General features: G+C 45.0%; 1 protein-coding gene across 3 annotated transcripts in view; it reads left to right on the plus strand.

Moving 5' to 3' along the window:
- Window positions 1–14,853, plus strand: part of KIAA1210 (KIAA1210 ortholog) — a 71,895-nt gene that overhangs the window by 20,531 nt on the left and 36,511 nt on the right. For 2 of the 3 annotated variants that reach the window (XM_002720213.5, XM_089324137.1), the window contains exons 1-3: window positions 5,086–5,225; window positions 5,986–6,055; window positions 11,686–11,851. In XM_002720213.5, coding sequence (XP_002720259.1) covers window positions 5,995–6,055; window positions 11,686–11,851 — 227 coding nt within the window. In that variant the 5' untranslated portion in view covers window positions 5,086–5,225; window positions 5,986–5,994. Of the gene's footprint in view, window positions 1–5,085; window positions 5,226–5,985; window positions 6,056–11,685; window positions 11,852–14,853 lie in introns of those variants that run through there. The other variant, XM_008272926.5, reaches the window with a different exon arrangement.

Consider the following 14,853-nt stretch of genomic DNA (forward strand, 5'->3'; position numbering starts at 1 on the left):
ACTCAATGAAAATCATTGCATCCTAGTAGATTGGTTTAAAAAAAAAAAAAACATGAGGCCAGCTGCTTCCCATTAGCATTCCCCATTCTGGTAAGGCAGCAAAACTGTCAAGCAAAATTCTCTGAATCCTTGAACCACAGACTGTGGTTTAAAAAATTTCAGCAACCTAGGAATACAGGCCATTTTCGCTTGTTCTTTCTCTTTTCCCTCCAGGGCCTTTGTTCAGCCCTCAAGTAAGACAATCTGAAAAGGAAAAGGCAGCTCTGGGGTCTCAAATCTGGGGTGGCCTAGAAAAGCAAGCAAGCATTTTCGCTCGCTAATGAAACTTTATCTGTGTGATGGGCCACACTCCCTGCTGACCATTATTACATGGTGCTGTGTTCCTTGGAGGTGATTGTGAAGGCCTCTCATCATTTACTGGATAAAAGCTTCTCTTTCTTCTCCCTTGACTTGGCTCACCAGCTTCTTCATGGGACTTCACGCAGAGGGCTCCTTCACTGAATGTGTGTCTCAAATTGTCCTCGTAGTTGAAAAGCGGGGACCATTTTCCCTGTTGGCTTCTTTCTTTTCTTGACATTTTATTTTGGAATAGTTTTAAATTCACACAACAAAAATTGTGAGGTAGTAATACAAAGAGTTTCCATTTATCCCTAACCCTATTTGCCCTATTAACATCTCATATTAGTATCTTTGTCACAATGAACTGTGGTGGAATGAGAAGGCCATGCCAAGGTGGCCACTGGCAAGCGAGCGTCAGTTACTGAGGAATGGCTTTGAATCCCACCTGGCAACGGAGCCTGCCTGGCAACAGGCTGTGATTGGATGGCTTTGGAAACTGCCTGGCAACAGACTGTGATTGGATGGATTTGAAACTGCCTGGCAACAGGCTGTGATTGGATGGATTTGAAACTGCCTGGCAACAGGCTGTGATTGGATGGCTTTGGAAACTGCCTGGCAACAGGCTGTGATTGGTTGGGGCATAGACCGCCCCTTGACCAGATTGGCTGGTCTTGGCTATATAAGATGTAGTTTCAACTGAAATAAACGAGTCTGCGGGCTGCTGGCCTCAAGCCCGCTTTCACCCGATTCCCGGGGTCTGTGTGGTGACCCCGCACCTCTTGCCCCCACCATGCAACTCCTCTCAGAAACGAATCCACTGCAACATTGTTGAGAAATCAACAGCAACATTGAACCACATTTAGGTTTTCCTAATTGTTTTAAATCCAACCTCTTTTTATGCCTCCCACTCCTCCCAGCCTCTAGTAATCCACATTCTGTGTTCAGATTGAGTTTTCTTCTTTGATTTCAGCTTTCACATATGAGGGAGAACATGCAGTATTTGTCTTTCTGTGTCTGGCTAATTTCACTTAACATGATGACCTCCCTCCTGTTCCATCCATTTTGCTGCAAATGACTGCATTTCATCCTTTTAATGGCTGAATGGTATTCCATTGTGCATATATACCACATTTTCTTTATCCATTCGTCTGATGTGATGATGGGCACCTTGGTCAAGTCCACATTTTGACTATTGGGAACAGTGCTGCTATAAACATGGTGGAGCAGGTATCTCTTTGATATAGTGAGTTCATATCTTTTGGGTATATATCCAGTAGTGGATTGCTGAATCATATGGTAGTTCTCTTTCTAGTTTTTAAAGAAATTTCCATTCTGTTTTCCACAGTGGCTGCACTAATTTCCATTCCCACCAACAGTCTCCATTGAGTTCTATTTGCAGCTGCAGTACCCCTCCCCACCAACTCCTACATCTATCTGTCCATCTGTCTGTAATGCGGTGAACACCTTAGGTGTGGCTGCAATCATGCTAGGTGATATACAGATAGTCAAAATGTGGTCCCTGTCCTCCAGGTGGTATCAGCAATGACAGAGGCGTGTGTTAAGGGCTGAGTGCGTAGGTCACGGCTATTTGTGTTTGAGCTGAGTCTTGAAGTGTAGGATTTCAAGGACCTGGGGATTAGGGAGGTGGTGTTCCAGACCAAGTGAACATCCTGTGCTGAGCACAAAGAACGTGTGTTTCAGAAATGACTGGTGCTTCTGGGAGACCAGAGTGCGGGAGTGGGCAGCTGGGAGACTGGAGGGGGCAGAGAGCACCAAATTGCAAAGGGGTTAGTTGTTAAAAATTTGATTTTTATCTTACCAGCAGCAGGAAGTTGCTGAATGTATTTATCAGGGGAGGCTCAAGGACACTTTGTTTTTTTTTGTGTGTGTTTTTTTTTCACTTTTTTTTGAAAGAAAGAGGGATGAACATAGATCCTCCATCCATTGGTTCACTTCTCAAATGCCTGCAACAGCCAGGGCTGGGCCAGGCTGAAGGCAGCAGCCAAGAGCTCAATCAGGTTGTCTTATGTGGGTGCTAGGGATCCAAGTACTTGAGACCACATGTCCCCTGCTACCCCCAGGGATGTACATTAGGAAGAAGTTGCAATCAGAAGTAGAGCCTGGACTTGAACTCGGTCACTGTAATATGGGATGTAGTTGTCCCAAGCAACATCTTAACTGCTGCAAAAGATGCCCACCACATACTCTGGTATTATGGAGAGAAAATTGCCAGATTTTTTCAGATGCCCAGGGAAGTGATAGCATTTTTTGCTGACTGTGATAAATAATAGACCAGAAGAGGCAGCTCCAAGGCCACTATTAATGAGTTCTAGTATAATTAAGGAACAAATCCATTTTAAATTGATATTAGCTATAATGAGACACATGAGAGAAATACAGAGATGCCCCTATGACAGGGGTGGGGAACATCTGGCCCATGGGCTGTATAAGGCCCATGAAATTATTTGGTCTGGACCTGTCAACGCAACCACAGGAAGGACTCAAAATTCAGTAAATCAGTATCTGTAAGTCAATAATTTTCTACGGCCCGCTAATGATGTTATAAATATCCCAATGGCCTTGGCAGAAAAATGGTTTTCCATCCCTGTTTCGTAAGGAGATACTTGGGAAGCAAAGCTCTGTTTGAAAAGCTCAGTCTGAGGGTAAAAGGAAAGAAGTCTGTTGGTGGTGGTAGCTAAGCAGTAAGAGAAGGCTTCCTTGTGAAATTCCAGGGTTAGCCAAATGAATAGGTTCACATGGCTGAGATGCCTAGGAACGGACTTCATGCATCAAGGACCGGGGAACCCACAAGAACTTGGTCCTGCAGAGATGAATAAACCAGGGCTGGGGCCACCTTGCTCAGAGGAAAGGCAGGTCCGTGTGAAGCTGGGAAACACGGCGTCGGTGGGCGGGGGCGGGGGGGTGTCCTGTTCCAGGACAAGTCTTCCTTGGCTTCTTCTGGCATACCTCAACTTCTGCTTCTGATGACAAGAGTGGCTCTTAAATTACTTCCCCTTCTGTTACCAACTTCTGTGTTTGTTCAACAACTGTTTATTGAAGGTCTGCTATTTACCACCTCCCATGCCACATCCAATCCAAGAGTAAATCCTGTGATTCCTCCATCTGAGGGGCCATTCCAGGTGCTGGGAAGTCCAGTGATGAACAAGACAGGCAAGACTCCTGCTTTCATGGAAGTTACTTTCTAGTGGTGGCGGCAGAGCAGAAACCAGGAATCACATGAATAATGTAGAATATAATTTCAGCTAGTAACACATGCTATGAAGATGGTAATACAGTGTATGGAGAGAGGCTGCGAGTGCTTTTGCCGGAATGAGAGAAGTCACACTGAATGCATGAATGCTGCAAAGGATTCTGCTGTGCAGAGAGAGCCCTCCTGGCAGAGGGACCAGGAACGGCAAAGGTCCTGCAGTTGAAAGGGATTTGGTGCAATGGGGATTCCTACGAAGGCCAGTGAGGCTGGAGCAGAGGGACAAAGTGGGAGGGAGGCAGGGCTGGTGATCAGAGGGGCATGCAGGTATGGCCAGATCATATAAGGCTCGCTTGTGATAAGGGGCTGGGATTTTATTTTGAGTTTGAAGGTAAGCCAATGAGGGACTTTAAGCAAGGGGAGCTGATCCAACTGATGTGGCCACTTAGTATGAAGAAATAATGTACAACATATCGTTAGGGGCTAGCATTGTGGCCTAGTGGATAAAGCTTCTGCCTGCAGCGCTGGCATCCCATATGGGCACCAGTTTGAGTCCTGGCTGCTACACTTCTGATCTAGCTCTCTGCTAATGGCCTAGGAAAAGCAGCAGAAGATGGCCCAAGTACTTGGGTCCCTGAACCCACATGGGAGACACAAATGAAGCTCTTGGCTCCTGCCTGGCCCAAAGATGGCCATTGCAGCTGTCTGGGGAGTAAACGAGTGGATAGAAGATCTCTCTCTGTCTCTCCCTCTCTGTAACTCTGACTTTCAAAATACATAAATCTTTTTAAAAATAAAAAACCTCATTAGTGTAATTGTATAGTGATTGCATATTAAAAATGGCATTTTGGTTATATTGGATTGAATAAAATATATTAGTAAAAGTAACTTCTCCATTTTGTTTTTATTTTTTATTTTTTAAAAGATTTATTTTTATTTATTTGCAAGACAGTGTTAGAGAGAGGAGAGAGAGAGACAGAGAGAGAGGTCTTCCATCCACTGGTTCACTCCCCAGATGGCCGCAATGTCCGGAGCTGTGCCGATCCAAAGCCAGGAGCCAGGAGCTTCTTCCAGGTCTCCCACGCAGGTGCAGGGGCCCAAGGACTTGGGCCATCTTCCACTGCTATCCCAGGCCATAGCAGAGAGCTGGATGGGAACAGGAGCAGCCGGGACTAGAACCGGCGCCCATATAGGATGCTGGCGCTTCAGGCCAGGGCTTTAACCCGCCCAGCCACAGCACCGGCCCCATGTTTTTATTTTTTAGAAATGTAGCTACTAGACAACTTAAAATGATATCTGTGGTTTGCCATTGTGCTCACGTTAACATTTGTATTTAATGGCACTGGCCTGTGACATGATTGTAGCTAAAGAGGAGGGCCAAGGACAGAGCCTGTTGTGCTACAGCATTTCAAAATCAAGGGCAAGGAAAAGATCCAGCAAAGGACACGGAGAACGAACACCCAATGAGGTAGGAGGAAAATTAGGGGAGTATGGTGTTCTGCAAGTGAAGTGATAAAATGACTCAAAAAAGAGGGAGTGTTCAGCTGTGTCAGATGCTGCAGGAAGGTTAAATGCAGCCGCCTCGGTGTTCCAGAGCAGTTCCAGTGGAGTGGTTTGGAAGCAGTTTGGCACCGCGACTGGAAAGAGATGAAGAGACAGAAGTGAGGGCATAAGGATAGTAAGTATAGATAACTCTTTTGGGTTTTGCTTTACGGGGATGCAGAGAAATGAGCGGTAACCAAAAAGGATTTGACATCAAGAGGAGTTTGATGTGTTTTGTTATAGTGGCTGGTTTGTTTAGGCAAGAAGGCAGTTGCACAAGTGCCGCTTGAGTGGCTCCCGGTTTTGGTGTCCTTGGGGGCTTTAGAATTCGCTATGCTGGAGGGAATTTCAGACAGCCTACACTCAAGGGTGCTAGTAGTGCTTAGGGGTTCAGATGTGGCCACAATGCCCTCTTTGTTATCTCTTCTTTCACATTTTTCTCTGTAGTGGTTGGTTGCTTCCCTTTCTTCTACTGCTGACAAGGGCAATATTAGTCTACACTGACCTGATGTTTTGGACAATAGGTTCCTTTTCCGTGGGCATCTCCAAAGATCAGAGATAGTTTATCTCCGCAATGTTAGCAAGCTTTCCTCAATGGCAGGGGATAGCTAGGAACTTACCAGGAACTCGGCAGCACCTCCCAAAATCCCATTCCTGCCAACATAATGCAAGCAAGACATTCTCTGTGTCTATGTATTTTCCTATTCTGGACATTTCACATCAATGTCTCTTTTAAGGAAGAATAATTCTCCCTGATGGGAATTCCATTTGTATGTCTTTTCTTCAATGGTTTAAAAATGTAATTGAAGGATAAGGGATAGAGTGAATGAATGATTGTGTTATGTTCTGGATATCAAATAATGATCTTTTGTTTTTCACTCTGTATTATATTTTAGTAGCTGATTATGGCTGGATCAGTAAATGAAGTTTCTGGCAGTCTGGACGTGCTGGAGTCCAGTGAAGAGGGTAAGTAATCCAGTAAAACCTTGATAACTAAACTAGATTTCTCTACTGTGTTTAGTCCACAGGAAAAAGAACCAAGTCACAAGAAAAGAAGTTCATATAACATTTCACTTTTTAAAGTTTTATTTATGTATTTGAGAGGCAGAATTACAGACAGAGAGAGGGAGAGACAGAGAGAGAGGACTTCCATCCTCTGGCCTACTCCCCAAATGGCGATATCCTATTGGCTGTGCCACTCTGAAACCAGGAGCCAGGAGCTTCTTCTGGGTCTCCCATGCAGGTGCAGGGGCCCAAGGACTTGGGCCATCCTCCACTGCTTTCATAGGTGCATTAGCAGGGAGCTGGATCAGAAGTGGAGCAGCTGGGACTTGAATCGCCGCCCATATGGGATGCCTGTGCTGGCACTGCAGGCGGAGGTTTAAACTACAACACCGCAGCACCGGCACCCTTATCAAATTTCTAGTAGCATTAGACACAATTAATATTTACTTTTCAGTTTTCTAACGTCTTCTCTAACTCTGAAAGTCAAGATTATCTGAGGACCTGCAATCTTCTTTGAAGGAGATGGTTACCAGGTTCTACATACAAAGGTAGGAAACGTATTTCTGCTTAATTAGAAAAAGCAATCAGAACAGATAAAGATCTGACAGATTCAACTGAAGTTTTATTGTAGATAATAATCGAGACTTAACAAGCAGATGGATTTGTAATTTGAGGAGTAAATGGGTGTGTGGGGGGGGGGGATAGAAGCAAAACACATCACAACAACGTACGATTCAATTTATAGAAGTTCTCTTTTGCAAAACTTACACAGATGTGTATCCATTGCCTAAATTGTGGTGCCATCTATGGGTGATATGTGATCATGAGTGGAATAACAGAAATGACATAAAAAGTCCTTAAGCAATGATAAGCTTAACTGACATATATGCATAATAAAAATGAAGAGCTGTAAGACAGAAAGTGAGGCATTGAGTTTAAAGACAGAACTGAATTTATGGTTGATTGCATTGTTCTCCAACTTTTTGGCTGAGTTTTCTCTAGTAATGTATGGTGCAGAAGTCTTGTTCTAGGGGCTGGTGCTGTGGTGTAGTAGACCAATCCTACAGTGCCTGCAGTGCCTGCATCCTATATGGCATTGGTTTGAGTCCCGGCTGCTCCATTTCCGATCCAGCTCCTGGCTAATGTGCCTGGGAAAGCAGTAGAAGATGGCCCAAGCACTTGGGCTCTTGCACCCACATAGGATACCTGGAAGAAGCTCCTCTCCTAGCTCCTGGTTTCAGCCTGGCCCAGCCCTGGCCATTGTGGCCATTTGGGGAGTGAATCAGCAGATGGAAGATCTCTCTCTCTCTCTCTCTCTCTCTCTGTGTATCTCTCTCTGCCTTTCAAATAGATTAATTATGATTTTTTTTTTAAAAAAGAAGGTGATCTAGAATGACAGAGAGAGATGGGAACCTTTTTGTGGCTGGCTGGAGGCCTGACTCCACTGAGGATAGGCAATTGCTGAGTCTGGTCATGGATCCCCTAGAGCAGGGCTTGGGTCTTCATCATCTGTGTTGCAGTGGTTTAGTACTGGGTCTCCGAGACAGGGATTAGGCACTCCAAAATACTTAATAAATGAATGAATGAATAAATGAATGAAAGGCCTCTCACCCGAGGCAGAACCAGATATCAAAGTAACTGTCCTGCTGTTTTGGATGTGAGCTGGATAGATACCTACAAAAGAAGGTGGTAACATAGTGTACCTTGATAAGGGTGGAGATAAGGAAATGCCTTTTCTGTGCTCTCAAGAGGATTTAAGGGGCCAGTGTTGTGGCACAGGCAGTTCAGCCACCACTTGCAATGCCAACATCCCACATCAGAGTGCTGGTTCAAGTCCCAGGTGCTCTGCTTCTGACCCAGCTTCCTGCTAATGTGCCTGGGAAGCAGTGGATGATGGCCCAAATACTTGGGACTCTGCCACCCACCCATGTGGGAGACCCAGTTGGAATTCCTAGCTCCTGCCTTTGGCCTAGCCAAGCCTTGGCTGCTGTGGCCATTTGGGAAGTGAACCAGCAGATGATAGATCTCTCTCTTTCTCTGTCTCTCTATGGCACTCTGCCTTTCAGATAACTGAAAAATAAATAAATCTTTTAAAATGATTTTCAAGACCAAATATTTGGGCACATTTTTAGCACTACTAAGTGCTAGCCCAAGCAAAAGGCAGCTGTTGGGAGTTTGAAGAGAAGAAACATTTTCTTTCCAAGCAGCAAGCAAGAGAACAAGGTTATCATTATCCGATGTATTTTTAAAGCTTATGAAGCTTAGCCCAGATGGGCTGCCTGTGTGCATGATAGGCAACTAAATATACAATCCAGAAGCAATGATTTCTTCATGGGATGTAGCTATCATTTCTTCTCAGGGTTGTTTTCTGGCATGTGACACACAGTAGGCCCTCACTGGATGAAGATGTTGAAAACTGCTTGCTGTTTTGGTAATGCATAGTCCTTGGGCTTAGACAGGGAAATCAATGATTTTGTTGTTGGAGAAGTCAGCTCACTGATCATAACCACTGTACCTTGTGGTGGCATACGTTACCATTGTACAGGTGACCTATGTAAACACTGCTGGGTACAAATGTAGATTTTGGCCCATATCTGCTGTGTAGGTCTATCTACAATTTGCACATTTGGGAATTTTTGAAAACCAGCCCATACAGGGCGCAGCTGCTGGCATTTTAAAGACACTCTGTTAAAAAGGGAAGTTTGAAAGCCAATTTATGCTCTTGAATATATGGCAACTATATTAGTCTATTTTTATTACTGTAATGAAATACCTGAGGCTGGATACTTTATAAAGAAAAGAGGTTTATTTAGACCAAAATTCAAACAGAATGGCATTGGCTTTTGCAAGGCTGCTCCAACTGCATCCTATTACGGCAGATAGCATCATAACTGTGATAGGGCATGCAAGAAGGAGCAATCACGTGGTGAGACATCGGCACACGGGAAAGTGCTGATCTTGGTGTTACAACTACTTGCTCTCATGAGGGCAACCAGGGACCCAAGAGAACTACGTAATCCTTCTGAGGGCAGTGCCCCCAGTATCCTCCCACTAGACTCTGCCTCTTAAAGGTTCCACCACCTCTTATATTACCAAACTATAGACCAAGTTTCCAGTACGTAAATACTTGGGAGATACACTCAAACCACATCCAAACCATAGCAGCAATCATCTCAGATTCCATTAGGATTTCAAAAATACCATAGCACAGCAGTGGTCCCCAGCTACATGTCTCACTCCCAGCACTGAGATCAGGTCTTGTCTCCATACTTGGGAGTCCAATATTTGATTGTAGGGAGAACTCCTAATGGAAAGCAAGCTGAAAGACTTAACCTCTGGCAGCTGACAATATTTATTTGGCAATGGCTTGCTCACTAAAGTGTGCCCAGCTTCCAAGTCACTGCCCTAGATCAGCCAACCCATCATGCTTGGTAGTTATCATCTCTTGGTATCTCCCCAACTCCCTGCTAACAGCACATACTCAGAGCTACCCAATAGGGCAGAATGGAAACATTCTTTTCCTCATATTGGCCATGGTTGAAAGAGACGTATTGCTTACAGTATTGTGAATCCTTGTGTGAAGTCATTGTTTCTGTCTTGCAAATGGAAAACTGAGGGAAAATTAGAACATATGCATACTTAATTTTTAGCATCTATCATGATTCTAAACTCAAACTTAGGGACATAAAAATGTGTTAATACAAAATTTCATCAGCTCATGCAATGATTCTGTTAGGTAAATTCAGTTTTACAGCCTGAAGAGTTTATTAGAAGTATTTTTATTTAATTATTCAGTGTTTATAGAGCATGTCATGAATGGAGCAACCCAATGATGACTGTCTACTTTCTATGGTTGTGCTGCTTTATGAGAAGTATGTTTGCACCACAACTTCTCTGCCTTTGCCTTCCTCCCTGCCATTATGAGGTTTTATTTATTTTTATTTTTATTTTTTTTAACAATTTATTTTATTTTTTATTTTATTTACGGGCAGAGTGGACAGTGAGAGAGAGAGAGAGAGACAGAGAGAAAGGTCTTCCTTTGCCGTTGGTTCACCCTCCAATGGCCGCCACCGCCGGCGCACCGCGCTGATCTGATGGCAGGAGCCAGGTGCTTATCCTGGTCTCCCATGGGGTGCAGGGCCCAAGCACTTGGGCCATCCTCCACTGCACTCCCGGGCCACAGCAGAGAGCTGGCCTGGAAGAGGGGCAACCGGGACAGAATTCGGCGCCCCGACCGGGACTAGAACCTGGTGTGCCGGCGCCGCAAGGCGGAGGATTAGCCTAGTGAGCCGCGGTGCCGGCTCATTATGAGGTTTTAAAGCAAGAGGAGCAACAATCCTTATGTTTTTAAATCCTCAGGTATTTCATTACAGTAATAAAAAATAAACTAATATAGTTGCCATATATTCAAGAGTGGAAGGTGGCCCAAGTGCTTGGATCCCTGCACCCACATGGGAGACCTGGAAGAAGTTCCTAGTTCCTGGCTTCAGCCTGGCCCAGCCCCGGCTATTGCGGCCATTTTGGGAGTGAATCAGTTGATGGAATCTCTCTCTCTCTCTCTCTCTCTCTCTCTCTCTCTCTTTTCTTCTTTCTCTCTCTCTCTCTAATTCTGCCTTTCAAACAAATAAAATGAATCTTTAAAAAATAAATCATTTTGGTGTAGAAAAGAGAGAAGGCCAAGGGTGGCATTGTGGTGCAGTAGGTTAAGCTGCTGCCTGCAATGCCTGCAGCCAGTATGGCTGCCAGTTCAAATCCCAGCTGCTCCACTTCTGATCCAGCTCCCTGTTAATGCATTTGGGAAAACAGTGGAAGATGTTTCAAGTCCTTGGGCTCCTGCACCCACATAGGAGACCCAGATGAAGCTCCTGGCTCCTGGCTTCAGCCTGTGGCTCAATAATTGGGCCACACGAGTGAACATCTTTAAAAATTTTTCTTATTTATATAAGGCAAACCAATTTCATGTATTTCATATGTACATATTTAAGAGCAAATGATACTTTCCACCCTACCCTCCCTCCTGTCACACTCCCACCCTCCCTCCTCCTTCCTTTCTTATTTTTTCTTTTAATTTGGACAATGACATACTTTGTTTATTTTGTAATCACAAGCTTAACCCTCCACTAAATAAAGAATTTAGCAAGTAGTAAGTAGAAAAACCACTGTGCCTCAAGAGTATAGACAAGGGCTATAAACAATAATCAAATCTCAAAATGGCAGTTTCACTCATATACATTACATTTTTGTGCTCTATATATTAGTTACCACAAATCAGGGCAATGAACTTCTTAGGACAAGGAAAGAGGTGTATGTGTTAATAGCTGAACTTAAGTTTGGCCTGAAGAGGGGCTGCCCAAAGATCACAAGACTTGGCCTGGGCTTCTGCTTTCACCAGCAACTCGGATGCTTGGTTACTAAAGTCCTTAGGAGGGGAACAAAGCAAATGAATGGTGTAGTGGGCCCTAGGGGCCAGGGCTAAGATCTGCCAGGCACCTGAGATCGCAGTCCTAGTTCCCACCAAGAAAGACCCTGTCTCATCTCTGGTCTTCCCTTTCTCCATCACACTCTCCCTCACTTCTGTTTCTCACTTCCAGGGAAGAAGAAATCCAAATTTAAAGCCTTCAAGAGCTTTTTTGGCAAGAAGAAGAAAAAAGATTCTGAAGATGTCCAGGGAGCAAAGTTGCTGAAAACAAGCATTCCTGACAATATTAACACCTCTTCCCTGAAGCCAGCTCATGGCAGCCAACAGGTTCAGCCTAGGTAAGCTCAGATGGAGTGGAGGGAGATGGGGACAGCTCATGGGGCAGACACCTAGATCTAGGTCCCCCTTTGGTAGCCAGACCACCAGTGGACCTTTGGGATTGGATTTTCTTGCTCCCCAGGCCGTGGGAGTTGAGCTTGCAACCATTGCCAGTACAGCCATATCCAGGGCCTTGTCTCTGTGTCTATACGTGTGCGTGTTGTCAGGGCTGCACAGCTCAGTGGCTTGGAGGGTGACAAATGCACACCCTATTCCCCAAGAGTACTGGGTGAAGAAGGTGCATAGAGACCAGGGAAACCCTTTTTATCACAGCTAAAATAGCCCAAGATGTGGAGCCTCCTGCTAATGAAGAGCTAGAGGCCTGCTTCATATGGTGACAATAGCCTACATCATTTAGGAGGCTTGGTCTGCTGTGCTTGTCCAGCCCTCAAACTACAGACCTGGCCAAGGGGAGCCAGCTCTCATAAAGAGTGCTTACAGTCTCAGATTGTAAAGCCATCTAGCGGTGGGGGTAGGGGGAGATCATAATCATAACATTACCTTATTGCTATAAACCACACACACACACAGGGGAGATCATAATCACGAAGTTACCTTAGTGCTATAAACAGACACGCACGCACGCACGCACACATGCATGCAGACAAACCAAGGCAAATCCCTTTCTCCTTCTACCCCAGGAGACTGGAGGAAATGCCATAACCGCTCATGGAAGGGATAGGGAAGACTGTTTAGGAGCCAATACCACCTCCTCTGCTCTAATTTTCATCTGTGCTGCCCTGATTCCCATATCCTATTGGGTTCTTTCATCGGGACACCCAGAACCCCTAGCTGTCCCTGGCTCAGACGCCCACTTATGGTGTTCCGCTTGGGCCTGTTCTCCTGACCTTAAACTCCAGTCTTATCTTGGACTCCCCACAGAGCTTGTCATGGCTGCTAGCCATGCTTGGCGGTGGTGGGACAGTTAGCTGCCATGTCCCGCTGCCCCCAGCATACTTCCTGTAATAGAAGGGTCTGGCAGTACATATGGTTCCTTAAGAAGAACCTTAATGAGTGCATCCAGCATGACAGCATGAGGAATTTCAGATAGCCTCGCTAGTGGTGGAGATGGTTTTTGGACAGAGGGGCTCATTTCATACTTCGCAAGTAACAACATAGACCATTGCTTTATAGCTTTAAGTGAGACTAAGCCTAGCCCTGTCCGGGGTGAAGGAGTGGCATTCGGATTTACTCTGCAATGTCTCCAGAAATTGACAAGGACCATCTCCTAGTGCCACCACTTCCCCATCTTACTTGTTCCTTCCCCTCCAAAATGCTCCATTCACTCTGATGGATTTTCCACGCATGTGCACCTGAAAGACAGACAGAGACATAGGGGGGTAGTCTTTGCACATAGGCTAAATTAATGAAAAAATATAACCAAGGGGCTTGATGATCACACCTGACCTCAATCTCTTGCTTAATGTGCTAGGGGAGGAACCCGGAGACTGTCATTCAGGAGGCAGGGAGGGAGATTAACTTTTTTCATTCATGGAATCAGTCATAATAAAACATAGAGCCAGCCTTTCCTTGGCATGCTTAATGGGACCAGTATCTGCTTCCAAGTCTATATTAAGCTGCATCTGATGGAACATGCAAATCTCATTCCTTCATTTGATTTCTTAATGGGTAGTTGTTGTAATGTGCTTTATTGCCTTTAATTAAGGCCAAGCCACTATTTGGAGTTTGGGGTTTTTTTTTTTTCTCTCTTTGCCTCTGGGCAGCAGCTCAATGAGCACAGATATGTTCGTGTACAAGCACTGCAGTTTCTGACAAATTCAGGCACAACGGGTGCCAGTGAAATCCTTTGATCAGGGAAGGCTTAGCACTAGACAGCCAGTTCCACAGCTGCACTCTGGCTGATACATAGCATGGAAATGAGAGAGAGTTCTAAGCCCACCGTTAGCCTGAGATTTCCTCTGTTGCTCTGCACAAAGCAGAGCATACACAGTAGTTGGAGAGGCTACGTTGGTTCTGAGCCTGATTGAGTTAGCAGGTCATATGAATGAAAATATGTGTGCATCATGAGCATATGTATGTATATGGAGATATCTGGAAGTATTATTCCCTCGATGCTGAGTCAGTCATATGAGGGTACTTCAAAAGTTCAGGGAAATGGAATTCAAGAATAAATTCAAGGGAGCCAGCATTGTGGTTCAGCATGTTTAGCCACCACTTAGGACTTGGGCATCCCAGGTGGCCACCAGTTAGAGTCAGAGCTGCTCCACTTCTGATCCAGCTCCCTGCTAATGCACCTGGGAAAGCAGTGGAAGATGGCCCAAGTGCTTGGGCCTCTGCCACCCACGTGAGAGCTCCTGGCTCAGGCCTGACCCAGCCTCAGCCATGGTAGCAATTTGGGGAGTGAACCAGCAGATGGAAGATCTTTCTCCTTGTCTGTCTCTTCCTTTCCTTTGTAACTCTCTTTCGAATAAATAACTAAATAATTAAATCTTAAAAAAAGAAATAAATTTGAGGCCAGTGTTGTGGCATAGCAGGTTAAGCCTCTGTGTGCCATGCTGGCATCCCATATAGGCATCGGTTTAAGACCCAGCTTTTCCATTTCCTACCCAGTTCCCTGCTAATGTCCTGGGAAAGCAGCACAAGATGTCCCAAGTGCTTGGGCTCCTGCACTGATGTGGGAGATCTGGAGGAGGCTCCCAGCTCCTGGCTTCAGCCTGGTCCAACCCTGGCTCTTGCAGCCATTTGGGGAGTGAACCAGTGGATGGAAGATTCTCTCTCTCTCTCTCTTTCTCTCTTCCTCCTCCTCCTCTTTCTGTAACTCTGCCTTTCAATAAATAAATAAATAAAAGAAAGAAAGAATGTAATTTGGTGCAAAAAGTTTTTGATATCGTATGCCCATTAAGAGTTTACCTTGATCATCATAATAAGTTTTCGAGTGCTGTTTTAATGAAGCAGAGTGTGTTGCTTTTACCACCAGAGCCACCTGGGTAGTAGCAGAGTT

The sequence above is a fragment of the Oryctolagus cuniculus genome, chromosome X (assembly GCF_051225735.1).
Source record: "Oryctolagus cuniculus isolate XC-2025 breed Fujian yellow rabbit chromosome X, ASM5122573v1, whole genome shotgun sequence".
Lineage (NCBI taxonomy): Eukaryota > Metazoa > Chordata > Mammalia > Lagomorpha > Leporidae > Oryctolagus > Oryctolagus cuniculus.